This window comes from Carcharhinus amblyrhynchos, chromosome 11 (genome assembly GCF_965287045.1).
Source record: "Carcharhinus amblyrhynchos chromosome 11, sCarAmb.v2.hapA, whole genome shotgun sequence".
Lineage (NCBI taxonomy): Eukaryota > Metazoa > Chordata > Chondrichthyes > Carcharhiniformes > Carcharhinidae > Carcharhinus > Carcharhinus amblyrhynchos.
In genome coordinates, this window is record NC_137334.1 from 56,952,876 (window position 1) to 56,967,995 (window position 15,120).

At 53.2% G+C, this 15,120-nt stretch overlaps 1 protein-coding gene across 1 annotated transcript in view; it reads right to left on the minus strand.

Annotated features, from left to right (window-relative positions):
* The window catches only part of LOC145349719 (adenylate cyclase type 10-like), a 164,835-nt gene that overhangs the window by 131,535 nt on the left and 18,180 nt on the right, over window positions 1-15,120 (minus strand). Inside the window, exon 8 of the mRNA XM_080198257.1 lies at window positions 4,603-4,794. Within this exon, the coding sequence (XP_080054383.1) occupies window positions 4,603-4,794 (192 nt within the window). The remainder of the gene's footprint in view (window positions 1-4,602; window positions 4,795-15,120) is intronic.

The window sequence follows — 15,120 nt, forward strand, 5'->3', positions numbered from 1 at the left end:
CACTTGATGGACTGTCATGCAGTTCCACAGGCCTGTCAGTTAGAAGGAACACTAGCCCCAGGATATTACTGCAGGCAATCTCCAGGGTAGTGTCCGAGACCCAGCTATCTTCAGTGGGTCATCAGTGATATTCCCTTCATCTTAAGGACAGAGGAAAGGAACTTGCTGATGAATGCATGATTTTCAGTAACATTTGCTACTACTGAGACAGTATTTAAGCATCGGCTATTAAGTAGTGAGTTTGAATATCATCATCTTGCCTCAACATTACAATTGCTGAATCTCAAACTATCAATATACTGGGAGTTACCATTGACCAGAAGCTTAAATGGACCGATCACATAAATATGGTGGCTACATGAGCAGGTCAGAGGCTGGAATTCTGCAGTGAGCAACTCATCTCCCCACTCCCCATTCCCCAAAGCCTGTCCACCATCTACAAGGTGTAAGTCAGGAGGCTGATGAAATACCCTTCACTTGCCTGGATGAATGCAGCACCAACAACACTCAAGAAGCTTATTACCATCCACAGCAAAGCAGACACTTGTTTGGCACCTGATCAATCATCTTAAATATTCACTTGTGAACGTAGCCCAATGCATCACGCAAACCAGCCTCCCATCCATTGACTCTGTCTACACTTCCCGCTGCCTTGGCAAACCAGCCAGCATAATTAAGGACCCCTGGACATACACTCTTCCACCTTCTTCTATTGGGAAAAGGATATAAAAGTCTGAGGTCATGTTCCAACCGACTCAAGAACAGCTTTTTCCCTGCTGCTGTCAAACTTTTGAATAGACTTACCTTGCATTAAGTTGATCTTTCTCTACACTCTAGCTATGACTGTAACACTAATTTCTGCACTCTCTTGTTTCCCTCTCTATGAATGGTATGCTTTGTATAGCGTGCAAGAAACAATACTTTTCACTGTACGTTAATACTTGTGACAATAATAAGTCAAATCAAATCAAATCAAATCAATGCACACAGTGGCAGCAGTGTGTACTCTATAAAGAACACACTGCAGCAACATGCCAAAGCTCCTCAACAGCATCTTCCAAACCCATGATGTTTGCAACCTAGAAGGACAAGGGCAGCAGATGTATTAACACTGTTACCAGCAAGTTCCCCTCCAACACACTGATTTGGAATTATATTGCTGTTCCTTCACTATTGCTGGGTCAAAATCCTGCAACTTTCTAACAGCGCAGTGGCTGTGCCTGCACCAGATGGACTACAGCAGTTGAAGAAAGTGGCTCATATTCACCTTCTCAGGGGCAAGTAGGAATGGGCAAAGAATGCTAACATTTCCAGGGACAGTTACATCCCATGAATATATCATTTTTAAAAAGTAATGCAGTTTTCTCAAAAATAGCCAGGAGCCTGTAAATCTATTAAAGTGTGTCTTCATTTGCTATTCAAAGAAAAGATGTTTGCATATAATTACAAACATTGCCAGCCGATTGTGAGAAGATGGTGGCTTTGTGACATCTGAGGTTTCAAGTATCATTGAATTAATTCACACAATATATAATCTCACAGTAAGATGTGTGGCAACTTCTTGCTCATATATCAAAGAGATTGACTCTCACCTCAGGGCAGGAACTTTGATTGACAGTTTGTTGATATAGTTAAAAGTTTATGATTTTAAGATGTCACGAAAAAATCTGCTTAGTGCATTTTAAGAATCGGTCATTGAAATAGAAGACATTTGGAAGCATTGTTCACTGCTGAAAAGAGTGATATAGTGATATAGTGCCGAAGCTTCTCACCTTGCACACATTAGGACAAACACAAGAATGCCAAATTTCAAACAATCCCAACAATTTGCACTGGATGAAGGAAAAGTGCTGATAGAGTAAGTCAACTCTGATTGGCTAAGGCACTGTCATGCAGAAAACAACAAAAAACTACAGAATCTCCAAGTTCCTGGGTATTCCAAAAAGAGGCACAAGCTTTAAATATGTTCCTTTTGTTTGCAAAGAACTGCTCTCTGCACATGAATGGATGTTACTTATAGCAAGTGTAAAAAAAACACTTTGAGTTTAACTGATTATCTTAAGTTGCTTGATAGTGTAGCAATTAGTGCATGAGAAAATGCTGCTCAATTATGGAATCACATTTCACAGCAAACATTTTGTTTTATGTTTTCAAGTGCGGGCTAGTTGAGTGCAGTCTATACTCTGTCTATCATGAACAATGAAGAGGTGTGCTGTTTGATTCAATTAGCCAATCATTGGGATGTATAGCCTGAGTCCTTGGCATCGTATCGCACTGAAATCCTTCAATGATGCAGTTCAATTGTGTCCATGTTGTGGAGATGCCGGCATTGAACTGGGTGGGCACAGTAAGAAGTCTCACAACACCAGGTTAAAGTCCAACAGGTTTATTTGGTAGCACAGACATTCAGAGCACTGCCCTTCATCAGGTGAGTGGAGTGCTTCCGTTTCATGAACATGCTGCAGTGCAGAAACTTGAAGCATTTGTACAGCATTCACTGCAATGGCTAGGGAAACAGGTGTGCAAGTGGGTACGCATTCATTGGAATCTTCAAGGACATTGACTGAAGAAGTATTGCATTTGTAATGGCATTATCTGTCAGTTCTGTCATGAACTTTGCAGCATTGAGCCCCTTCCATGTTGTCTCTGCCAGAATAACCATACCACCTTCTGCTAGTGAACGGAAAGTGCCTCGCCATTGTCTTGGTTTGCATTATCCTTTTCCTCTTCATTTTCATTGCCTTATGCAGCCGTAACCCATTTGGCCATAACGTGATGGAAGCAGTTTGTGATTGGGGCTTCTTTCACCATCTTCTATACATTTTTCAGGATCAACATAGCCTCAAGTAATGAGTCTGTACTCCTGCTTCTTATCAATTACCTCAATACTTGAGAGATCACTACTGCCATCAGTAGTGGGTTTTCCAGTTCCTAATCACCCCTGATCCATTGGTTGGAGCTTGGCTGTGGTGTTGGCTGCAAGAATATCAGTTTGGTGTTTCTCATGCCAGTAATGTTGGGATGCATGGGGCACTTGTCTACAGTGATGGCAATCTTCCTTTACCTTTGTTGATACAATTTGTTGACTCCTGACTCATGCCTCAAAAATGCTGGAGATTATCCAAGCAGTTTTATTTGTTTCGTACTGTGTGGTAGTGTTCCAACTTGTATAAAGTGGCAGATTTCTATTTTGGCGTAGACAGTGATATCGATGTTTGCTTGCTCTGCTTTCCACCATTACACATGTTCCCCTTAAATATCCAAAAGTGGTCTGGCAAAAGATGGTGAAACTTGTATTTTTGTACCTATTCATTCAAGAAGTGGATGAAGCCATTTTGGAGCCAACCATCTGTCACTGCTGCTGTAATGGCAGTGCTGTCACCACTTACCACCCGGAGAGTGATGATATGTCTGCTTTTGATCAGTCTAGCCATCCGTCACTACAGGTGAACTCTGTGTTCCAGATCTTCACCATGGCAACTTCCCTTTCCTGCAGAATTGGGCTGGAGATGGGCACGTTCTCTAGAGCTCTCTTGGCATCAGGAAACAGAGCCATTCTCATCCTCTTCCTTGCTGAAGAGAATGCCTGTTTAGAACATAGAACACTACAGCACAAACAGGCCCTTCGGCCCACAAGTTGCGCCGATCACATCAATACCTACCAATCCATAGACCTATCTATAACCCCCTTGAGATATTCGAGATCTTCTCCTTGGCTCTGCCAATGGTGGACATATTTGATGATGGACTCTCCCACTCTTTGTCAATGCCCACTTTCTGCTTCACACCACAAATTTCCAATTGTTCTATCAACTCAAAAAGGCTACTTGTGGATTCAGTAATGACTGACCGCAGAGATTCAGATCAGAGGACATGCCTCACTGCGAGTATAACAGTAGGTGGACTTTTCTTTCCATATATCCCAATGCATGATGCCTGGTCATTGGACCACACTTTGTCACTGACAGTGAGGTCTGAGGGCCCAATACTTCAAAAGTCCTGGACCACACCATTCAGAGTAATTGCACTTTGCTCCACAAATGACCAAGAATGGGCATGCCTGAATTTTAATGCTCATGGTCCCACGATAATTGTTGATCATGTTATAGTATTTATTTTGAATTGGAAACTGGTCACCAGGTGTATATACTATTTTCATTCATATGAACAGTTCTTAATAGCATTTCCTCAACTCCTTTCCCTCACAATTTGCAATAAACAAACACAATCGCAATTTTTCAGTCCTCACACTCCCTCCCCGACCCCTCACCATCCCTTGTATGCACATGTGCCATTGGTTACCACCACAGCTTCTTCTAATTCTGACAGTGGATTTTCAAATAAGTAACTTGAAACCAGGTCTTGCTCCCAACTAATGATTTCATGCTAAATTGGCATGAGTGTTTTGACATATGGAGAGAATTATTGTCTCATTTTTCCAATACAGAAACTTTATTTATTATTCCTTGGCTGGAGTTGGTGGGGGCCCTGCAGGATACGTAAGAAATGAACATGTAGAACACATATCACAGTACTGATACGAAATACTTTAAGGGAAGTTGGAAATATATACCATATTACTGCCATCTGCTGGTTACTTACTTTGTCAAACATGAAGACCTTATTTATTCTTCCCCGGTAAACAGTGAATTCATTGTTAATTCCAACGCAACAAGCCTGAATGGATTGACATTGATGATACATGGTTGCATTTTCCACAAACTGCAGATTCACAAACACTACTGTTGCTGGCCGCATTTCAGACAAATATTCCAAAGGCACTGCATCATCAATCTAGATAAGAAATGAATAATATTGCCATATAGTTATGTGATATATACAGCTCAGGTTAGGCAGCATTTTATATAAGATTCACTCCGATGGATATCATTTACTTGAATCTTAAAAAGATGCCTGATGATCTTTCTATATGTGGAGTCTTTATGAAAGACTAAGGCTCAAGGAATTAATAACAAATCAGACAATTGCTTGGTACATTGTTTACTTCACTAAAGAACATTATTCATATATGCAATTAACTCTGACTGAGAAGCAGAGACTAGTGAAGTTCCATGGGGTGTGTTCTGAATTAAACTACTGATAAATCCTGCAGTCCACACTGTTCTTCATAACAACTTGCAATTCTGACATAACTAATTAATTAATCTGCTAGCGAAGAAGACATTTTTAAAAAGAACATTTGGCCATCTATGTCTGTCTTGACATTGACATGCACTCATCAGGTATTCTTTAGATCATCTTTCTGGAGTTACAAGTTTGCTAATCTCCTAAGGAATATATTCTATTCAATTCTTTTGGTGCTGCAATTGTTCAACCTACATTCAATGATCTGCTTCAAACCTCCATTAACTTTCTTACCATTTTGTACCAGATTTCCTTGAATGCAGTTTTCATCAGCAAAGAAAGAAAGCTCAATTCTAAAGATAGTAAGTGCACATCTGTAGAACCTGCCTCTGTAAAAGATCCATTGCTCAAAATCTTATTCTTATTTTCCATTTCTGCATCCTCTTTAAATGTCTTGAAGATAGAATCTCTGGAATTTTGTCTGGCTACTATCTGTAACTTTGGCAGGACACAGTAGATAAAGTATGGAAATAAGGGAAATAGTTTCCACTGTGGGGTACCCCCAAATCCCTCATGGGAGTTATAACAGGTGGCTGGTAGTAACCCTGGAAAATCCAGGGTTAAGATGTCTAAAATGAATGCAATATTATAAGACATATTGCAAGATCTTCTGGCCGTGCTTGCCTCAAGACTGAAGAATCCCACCCGAGGTCAATGGACCTCTGCATGGTTTGTGGCTGCAGCACCCCCCGTCGTTCACTACAATTCCCATGGCAGGCAGGACGGGAGAATTCCGACCATAATCTTACTAATGATCTATAGAAAGTCAAAGTAGCTATTTTCAAATACTTAATTATTATTTAAGTATTAATTATGCATCATTTTTTGCAGTTTCTCTGGTGTTCCAATGTATTTTTTGTCATGTGGAGCTCAGAGCCATGCACAGGACTCCAAGTGTGGACTGACTAGGGTCATATCAAACTTAGAATTCCCTCAAAATAAATCCAAGTGTTTCATTAACATTCTTAATTACTCTGCTGAATGGTGGTGCTGCTTCTAATGATTTGCTCACTGATGTCTCTAGATCCCTTCGCACTTCCATTTTGTTCAGTTCCTTAATTTATATGGTTATTGGTGACCTATCTGCTTTTCCTACAACATGTATCACCTGCTATTTAATTATGATAACATTCATTTATCATTTCACTGTCCAGTTTGCAAGTTTTCTCATTTGTTTTGCATTATGATGCATTCTTTCTCAATATTAGCCAAACTTCCCAGATTGCAATCAATTACAAATGTTGATATTGAGTGACTTATTCTTAATCCACCTTATTTTTGTAAATTATTAATGGTCCCAAAGCTAATCCTTATGGAACAGCAGTTTCTATCTTCCTTAAATCTGCATAACTACCTTTACTTCGACTCCCTCTTTCTTATTTTTTAGAAAAATCTGATCCATTTAACTATTTCTTCCTGACCCTCTGTATCTTAACCTTTGTTATGAACGACCATGTGGCACCTAATCAAAGGTCTTGTAAACATCCAAATATATGAAATCTACTACATTTCTCCTGTTTACTCTTTCCATTACGTCTCTAAAGAATTCAGTCAGGTTAGTTAAGTATGGTGGGACTTTCTACACCCAACGATTGTAATGGCAAGTGGCAGGGGCAGGGGTTGAGGCCGTGGGAGAGAGGGAACAATGCATCGGATCTGCAAAATTATTTTCTGGAGAAAATGTGTGTCCCCACCCACCATGACAGGTCACCAATCCCGCCAGAGGGAGGCATGAAGCCATTTTGCACCACAGTCATAGGATCCAGATGAAGGCTTCAATGATATTGTCCTGACCTGTCCAATTACCTGTGCCACTAGCAGAACACTATGCTGGTCTGAAATATGACTCGACCAACATGGCATGGGCATTCACATGATGGATGCTCCCCCAGCTACGGCTGTGCAAGGTGCTCCACTCTCTGTAGTCACTGGTGAGATCTCTGCAAGCATCCCCTGGGCTTCTTCCAGGTGAGTATGTGCATTGTGTATCTGTGAATGGGTATGGGGGAGTGTGTGTGTGTGTGAATGGGTATGGGTTGTGTGTGTGTGTAAATGGGTGTGGGGAAGTGTGTGTGTGTGTGTGTGTGTGTGAGAATGGGCATGGGGGAGTGTGCGTGTGTGAATGGGTGTGGGGGGAATATGTGTGTGTGTGAATGGGTATGGGGGAGTGTGTGTGTGTGTGGGTGAATGTGTGTGGGGGAGTGTGTGTGTGTGAATGTGTGTGGGGGAGTGTGAGTGTGTGTGTGTGAGAATGGGCATGGGGGAATGTGCGTGTGTGAATGGGTGTGGGGGGAGTATGTGTGTGTGTGAATGTATGTGGGTGAGTGTGTGGGTGTGAATGGGTGTGGGGGGAATATGTGTGTGTGTGAATGGGTGTGGGGGGAGTATGTGTGTGTGTGAATGTGTGTGGGGGAGTGTGCGTGTGTGAATGGGTGTGGGGGAGTGTGTGTGGGGATGAGGGAGTGTGTGTGGGGGAGTGTGTGTGGGGGTGAGGGAGTGTGTGTGGGGGAGTGTGTGTGGGGGTGAGGGAGTGTGTGTGGGGGAGTGTGTGTGGGAGTGAGGGAGTGTGTGTGGGGGAGTGTGTGTGGGGGTGAGGGAGTGTGTGTGGGGGAGTGTGTGTGGGGGTGAGGGAGTGTGTGTGGGGGAGCGTGTGTGGGGGTGAGGGAGTGTGTGTGGGGGAGTGTGTGTGGGGGTGAGTGTGTGTGGGGGTGAGGGAGTGTGTGTGGGGGGAGTGTGTGTGGGGATGAGGGAGTGTGTGTGGGGGAGTGTGTGTTGGGGTGAGGGAGTGTGTGTGGGGGAGTGTGTGTGGGGGTGAGGGAGTGTGTGTGGGGGAGTGTGTGTGGGGGAGTGTGTGTGGGGATGAGGGAGTGTGTGTGGGGGGAGTGTGTGTGGGGGTGAGGGAGTGTGTGTGGGGGAGTGTGTGTGGGGGTGAGGGAGTGTGTGTGGGGGAGCGTGTGTGGGGGTGAGGGAGTGTGTGTGGGGGAGTGTGTGTGGGGGTGAGGGAGTGTGTGTGGGGATGAGGGAGTGTGTGTGGGGGAGTGTGTGTGGGGGTGAGGGAGTGTGTGTGGGGGAGTGTGTGTGGGGGTGAGGGAGTGTGTGTGGGGGTGAGGGAGTGTGTGTTGGGGAGTGTGTGTGGGGGTGGGGGAGTCTGTGTGGGGGAGTGTGTGTGGGGGAGTGTGTGTGGGGGAGTGTGTGTGGGGGTGAGGGAGTGTGTGTGGGGGAGTGTGTGTGGGGGTGAGGGAGTGTGTGTGGGGGTGGGGGAGTGTGTGTGGGGGTGGGGAGTGTGTGTGGGGGTGGGGAGTGTGTGTGGGGGTGGGGAGTGTGTGTGGGGGTGGGGGAGTGTGTGTGGGGGTGGGGAGTGTGTGTGGGGGTGGGGAGTGTGTCTGGGGGGAGTGTGTGTGGGGGTGAGGGAGTGTGTGCGGGGGAGTGTGTGGGGGTGAGGGAGTGTGTGTGGGGGAGTGTGTGTGGGGGTGAGGGAGTGTGTCTGGGGGGAGTGTGTGTGGTGGTGAGGGAGTGTGTGCGGGGGAGTGTGTGGGGGTGAGGGAGTGTGTGTGGGGGAGTGTGTGTGGGGGTGAGGGAGTGTGTGTGGGGGAGTGTGTGTGGGGGTGAGGGAGTGTGTGTGGGGAATGTGTGTGGGGGTGAGGGAGTGTGTGTGGGGGAGTGTGTGTGGGGGTGAGGGAGTGTGTGTGGGGGTGAGGGAGTGTGTGTGGGGGAGTGTGTGTGGGGGTGAGGGAGTGTGTGTGGGGGTGAGGGAGTGTGTGTGGGGGAGTGTGTGTGGGGGGAGTGTGTGTGGGGGTGGGGGAGTGCGTGTGGGGGAGTGCGTGTGGGGGAGTGCGTGTGGGGGAGTGCGTGTGGGGGAGAGTGTGTGGGGGAGAGTGTGTGGGGGAGTGTGTGTGGGGGTGGGGGAGTGTGTGTGGGGTTGGCGGAGTGGGTGAGGGAGTGTGTGTGTGTGTGTGGGGGAGTGTGTGTGGGGGTGAGGGAATCTGTGTGGGGGTGGGGGAGTGTGTGTGGGGGTGGGGTGTGTGTGTGGGGGTGAGGGAGTGTGTGTGGGGGTGAGGGAGTGTGTGTGGGGGTGAGGGAGTGTGTGTGGGGGTGGGGGAGTGTGTGTGGGGGTGGGGTGTGTGTGTGGGGGTGAGGGATTGTGTGCGGGGGGAGTGTGTGTGGGGGTGAGGGAGTGTGTGTGGGGGGAGTGTGTGTGGGGGTGAGGGAGTGTGTGTGGGGGAGTGTGTGTGGGGGTGAGGGAGTGTGTGTGGGGGAGTGTGTGTGGGGGAGTGTGTATGGGGGACTGTGTGTGGGGGTGAGGGAGTGTGTGTGGGGGGAGTGTGTGTGGGGGTGAGGGAGTGTGTGTGGGGGGAGTGTGTGTGGGGGTGAGGGAGTGTGTGTGGGGGAGTGTGTGTGGGGGTGAGGGAGTGTGTGTGGGGGAGTGTGTGTGGGGGAGTGTGTGTGGGGGTGAGGGAGTGTGTGTGGGGGAGTGTGTGTGGGGGTGAGGGTGTGTGTGTGGGGGGAGTGTGTGTGGGGGTGAGGGAGTGTGTGTGGGGGAGTGTGTGTGGGGGTGAGGGAGTGTGTGTGGGGGAGTGTGTGTGGGGGTGAGGGAGTGTGTGTGGGGGGAGTGTGTGTGGGGGTGAGGGAGTGTGTGTGGGGGAGTGTGTGTGGGGGTGAGGGAGTGTGTGTGGGGGAGTGTGTGTGGGGGTGAGGGAGTGTGTGTGGGGGAGTGTGTGTGGGGGTGAGGGAGTGTGTGTGGGGGAGTGTGTGTGGGGATGAGGGAGTGTGTGTGGGGGAGTGCGTGTGGGGGTGAGGGAGTGTGTGTGGGGGAGTGTGTGTGGGGGTGAGGGAGTGTGGGGGTGAGGGAGTGTGTGTGGGGGGAGTGTGTGTGGGGGTGAGGGAGTGTGTGTGGGGGAGTGTGTGTGGGGGTGAGGGAGTGTGTGTGGGGGAGTGTGTGTGGGGGTGAGGGAGTGTGTATGGGGGTGAGGGAGTGTGTGTGGGGGAGTGTGTGTGGGGGTGAGGGTGTGTGTGTGGGGGGAGTGTGTGTGGGGGTGAGGGAGTGTGTGTGGGGGAGTGTGTGTGGGGGTGAGGGAGTGTGTGTGGGGGAGTGTGTGTGGGGGTGAGGGAGTGTGTGTGGGGGGAGTGTGTGTGGGGGTGAGGGAGTGTGTGTGGGGGAGTGTGTGTGGGGGTGAGGGAGTGTGTGTGGGGGAGTGTGTGTGGGGGTGAGGGAGTGTGTGTGGGGGAGTGTGTGTGGGGATGAGGGAGTGTGTGTGGGGGAGTGCGTGTGGGGGTGAGGGAGTGTGTGTGGGGGAGTGTGTGTGGGGGTGAGGGAGTGTGGGGGTGAGGGAGTGTGTGTGGGGGGAGTGTGTGTGGGGGTGAGGGAGTGTGTGTGGGGGAGTGTGTGTGGGGGTGAGGGAGTGTGTGTGGGGGAGTGTGTGTGGGGGTGAGGGAGTGTGTGTGGGGGAGTGTGTGGGGGTTAGGGAGTGTGTCTGGGGGGAGTGTGTGTGGGGGTGAGGGAGTGTGTGTGGGGGGTGTGTGTGGGGGTGAGGGAGTGTGCGTGGGGGGAGTGTGTGTGGGGGTGAGGGAGTGTGTGTGGGGGAGTGTGTGTGGGGGTGAGGGAGTGTGTGTGGGGGGAGTGTGTGTGGGGGTGAGGGAGTGTGTGTGGGGAGTGTGTGTGGGGGTGAGGGAGTGTGTGTGGGGGAGTGTGTGTGGGGATGAGGGAGTGTGTGTGGGGGAGTGCGTGTGGGGGTGAGGGAGTGTGTGTGGGGGAGTGTGTGTGGGGGTGAGGGAGTGTGTGTGGGGGAGTGTGTGTGGGGGTGAGGGAGTGTGTGTGGGGGAGTGTGTGTTGGGGAGTGTGTGTGGGGGTGGGGGGAGTGTGTGTGGGGGTGTGTGTGTGTGGGTGGGGGAGTGTGTGTGGGGGTGGGGGAGTGTGTGTGGGGATGAGGGAGTGTGTCTGGGGGGAGTGTGTGCGGGGGTGAGGGAGTGTGTGTGGGGATGAGGGAGTGTGTGTGGGGGAGTGTGTGTGGGGGGAGTGTGTGTGGGGGTGGGGGAGTGTGTGTGGGGATGAGGGAGTGCGTGTGGGGGAGCGCGTGTGGGGGAGTGCGTGTGGGGGAGTGCGTGTGGGGAGAGTGTGTGGGGGAGAGTGTGTGGGGGTGGGGGAGTGTGTGAGGGGTTGGCGGAGTGGGTGAGGGAGTGTGTGTGTGTGTGTGGGGGAGTGTGTGTGGGGGTGAGGGAATGTGTGTGGGGGTGGGGGAGTGTGTGTGGGGGTGAGGGAGTGTGTGTGGGGGTGAGGGAGTGTGTGTTGGGGAGTGTGTGTGGGGGTGGGGGAGTCTGTGTGGGGGTGGGGGAGTGTGTGTGGGGATGAGGGAGTGTGTGTGGGGGAGTGTGTGTAGGGGAGTGTGTGTGGGGGTGAGGGAGTGTGTGTGGGGGAGTGTGTGTGGGGGTGAGTGAGTGCGTGTGGGGGAGTGTGTGTGGGGGTGAGGGAGTGTGTGTGGGGGAGTGTGTGTCGGGGTGAGTGAGTGCGTGTGGGGGAGTGTGTGTGGGGGTGAGGGAGTGTGTGTGGGGGAGTGTGTGTGGGGTGGGGGAGTGGGTGAGGGAGTGTGTGTGTGTGTGTGGGGGAGTGTGTGTGGGGGTGAGGGAGTGTGTGTGGGGGTGGGGGAGTGTGTGTGGGGGGTGGGGAGTGTGTGTGGGGGTGGGAGTGTGTGTGGGGGTGGGGGAGTGTGTGTGGGGGTGGGGAGTGTGTGTGGGGGTGGGGAGTGTGTCTGGGGGGAGTGTGTGTGGGGGTGAGGGAGTGTGTGCGGGGGAGTGTGTGGGGGTGAGGGAGTGTGTGTGGGGGAGTGTGTGTGGGGGTGAGGGAGTGTGTCTGGGGGGAGTGTGTGTGGTGGTGAGGGAGTGAGTGCGGGGGAGTGTGAGGGGGTGAGGGAGTGTGTGTGGGGGAGTGTGTGTGGGGGTGAGGGAGTGTGTGTGGGGGAGTGTGTGTGGGGGTGAGGGAGTGTGTGTGGGGAATGTGTGTGGGGGTGAGGGAGTGTGTGTGGGGGAGTGTGTGTGGGGGTGAGGGAGTGTGTGTGGGGGTGAGGGAGTGTGTGTGGGGGAGTGTGTGTGGGGGTGAGGGAGTGTGTGTGGGGGTGAGGGAGTGTGTGTGGGGGAGTGTGTGTGGGGGGAGTGTGTGTGGGGGTGGGGAGTGCGTGTGGGGGAGTGCGTGTGGGGGAGTGCGTGTGGGGGAGTGCGTGTGGGGGAGTGCGTGTGGGGGAGTGTGTGTGGGGGAGAGTATGTGGGGAGTGTGTGTGGGGGAGTGTGTGTGGGGGTGGGGAGTGTGTGTGGGGTTGGCGGAGTGGGTGAGGGAGTGTGTGTGTGTGTGTGGGGGAGTGTGTGTGGGGGTGAGGGAATCTGTGTGGGGTGGGGGAGTGTGTGTGGGGGTGGGGTGTGTGTCTGGGGGTGAGGGAGTGTGTGTGGGGGTGAGGGAGTGTGTGTGGGGGTGGGGAGTGTGTGTGGGGGTGAGGGAGTGTGTGTGGGGGTGAGGGAGTGTGTGTGGGGGTGGGGGAGTGTGTGTGGGGGTGGGGTGTGTGTGTGGGGGTGAGGGATTGTGTGTGGGGGGAGTGTGTGTGGGGGTGAGGGAGTGTGTGTGGGGGAGTGTGTGTGGGGGTGAGGGAGTGTGTGTGGGGGAGTGTGTGTGGGGGAGTGTGTATGGGGGACTGTGTGTGGGGGTGAGGGAGTGTGTGTGGGGGGAGTGTGTGTGGGGGTGAGGGAGTGTGTGTGGGGGGAGTGTGTGTGGGGGTGAGGGAGTGTGTGTGGGGGAGTGTGTGTGGGGGTGAGGGAGTGTGTGTGGGGGAGTGTGTGTGGGGGAGTGTGTGTGGGGGAGTGTGTGTGGGGGTGAGGGAGTGTGTGTGGGGCAGTGTGTGTGGGGGTGGGGGAGTGTGTGTGGGGGAGTGTGTGTGGGGGTGAGGGAGTGTGTCTGGGGGGAGTGTGTGTGGGGATGAGGGAGTGTGTGTGGGGCAGTGTGTGTGGGGGTGGGGGAGTGTGTGTGGGGGAGTGTGTGTGGGGGTGAGGGAGTGTGTGTGGGGGAGTGTCTGTGGGGGAGTGTGTGTGGGGGTGAGGGCGTGTGTGTGGGGGAGTGTGTGTGGGGGTGAGGGAGTGTGTGTGGGGGAGTGTGTGTGGGGGTGAGGGAGTGTGTGTGGGGGAGTGTGTGTGGGGGTGAGGGAGTGTGTGTGGGGGAGTGTGTGTGGGGGTGAGGGAGTGTGTGTGGGGGTGAGGGAGTGTGTGTGGGGGAGTGTGTGGGGGTGAGGGAGTGTGTCTGGGGGGAGTGTGTGTGGGGGTGAGGGAGTGTGTGTGGGGGGAGTGTGTGTGGGGATGAGGGAGTGTGTGTGGGGGAGTGTGTGTGGGGGTGAGGGAGTTTGTGTGGGGGAGTGTGTGTGGGGGTGAGGGAGTGTGTGTGGGGGAGTGTGTGTGGTGGTGAGGGAGTGTGTGTGGGGGAGTGTGTGTGGGGGGAGTGTGTGTGGGGTGGGGGAGTGCGTGTGGGGGGAGTGCGTGTGGGGGAGTGCGTGTGGGGGAGTGCGTGTGGGGGAGTGCGTGTGGGGGAGTGCGTGTGGGGGAGAGTGTGTGGGGGAGAGTGTGTGGGGGAGAGTGTGTGGGGGAGTGTGTGTGGGGGAGTGTGTGTGGGGGTGGGGGAGTGTGTGTGGGGTTGGCGGAGTGGGTGAGGGAGTGTGTGTGTGTGTGTGGGGGAGTGTGTGTGGGGGTGAGGGAATCTGTGTGGGGGTGGGGGAGTGTGTGTGGGGGTGGGGTGTGTGTGTGGGGGTGAGGGAGTGTGTGTGGGGGTGAGGGAGTGTGTGTGGGGGTGGGGGAGTGTGTGTGGGGGTGAGGGAGTGTGTGTGGGGGTGAGGGAGTGTGTGTGGGGGTGGGGGAGTGTGTGTGGGGGTGGGGTGTGTGTGTGGGGGTGAGGGATTGTGTGTGGGGGGAGTGTGTGTGGGGGTGAGGGAGTGTGTGTGGGGGAGTGTGTGTGGGGGTGAGGGAGTGTGTGTGGGGGAGTGTGTGTGGGGGAGTGTGTATGGGGGACTGTGTGTGGGGGTGAGGGAGTGTGTGTGGGGGAGTGTGTGTGGGGGTGAGGGAGTGTGTGTGGGGGGAGTGTGTGTGGGGGTGAGGGAGTGTGTGTGGGGGAGTGTGTGTGGGGGTGAGGGAGTGTGTGTGGGGGAGTGTGTGTGGGGGAGTGTGTGTGGGGGAGTGTGTGTGGGGGTGAGGGAGTGTTTGTGGGGGAGTGTGTGTGGGGGTGAGGGAGTGTGTGTGGGGGAGTGTGTGTGGGGGTGAGGGAGTGTGTGTGGGGGAGTGTGTGTGGGGGTGAGGGAGTGTGTGTGGGGGAGTGTGTGTGGGGGTGAGGGAGTGTGTGTGGGGGAGTGTGTGGGGGTGAGGGAGTGTGTCTGGGGGAGTGTGTGGGTGGGGTGTGAGGGATTGTGTCTGGGGGGAGTGTGTGTGGGGGTGAGTGTGTGTGGGGGTGAGGGAGTGTGTGTGGGGGGAGTGTGTGTGGGGGTGAGGGAGTGTGTGTGGGGGAGTGTGTGTGGGGGTGAGGGAGTGTGTGTGGGGGAGTGTGTGTGGGGGTGAGGGAGTGTGTATGGGGGTGAGGGAGTGTGTGTGGGGGAGTGTGTGTGGGTGTGAGGGAGTGTGTGTGGGGGAGTGTGTGGGGGTTAGGGAGTGTGTCTGGGGGGAGTGTGTGTGGGGGTGAGGGAGTGTGTGTGGTGGGAGTGTGTGTGGGGGTGAGGGAGTGTGTGTGGGGGGAGTGTGTGTGGGGTGAGGGAGTGTGTGTGGGGGAGTGTGTGTGGGGGTGAGGGAGTGTGTGTGGGGGGAGTGTGTGTGGGGGTGAGGGAGTGTGTCTGTGGGGGAGTGTGTGTGGGGGTGAGGGAGTGTGTGTGGGGGGAGTGTGTGTGGGGGTGAGGGAGTGTGTGTGGGGGAGTGTGTGTGGGGGTGAGGAGTGTGTGTGGGGGAGTGTGTGTGGGGATGAGGGAGTGT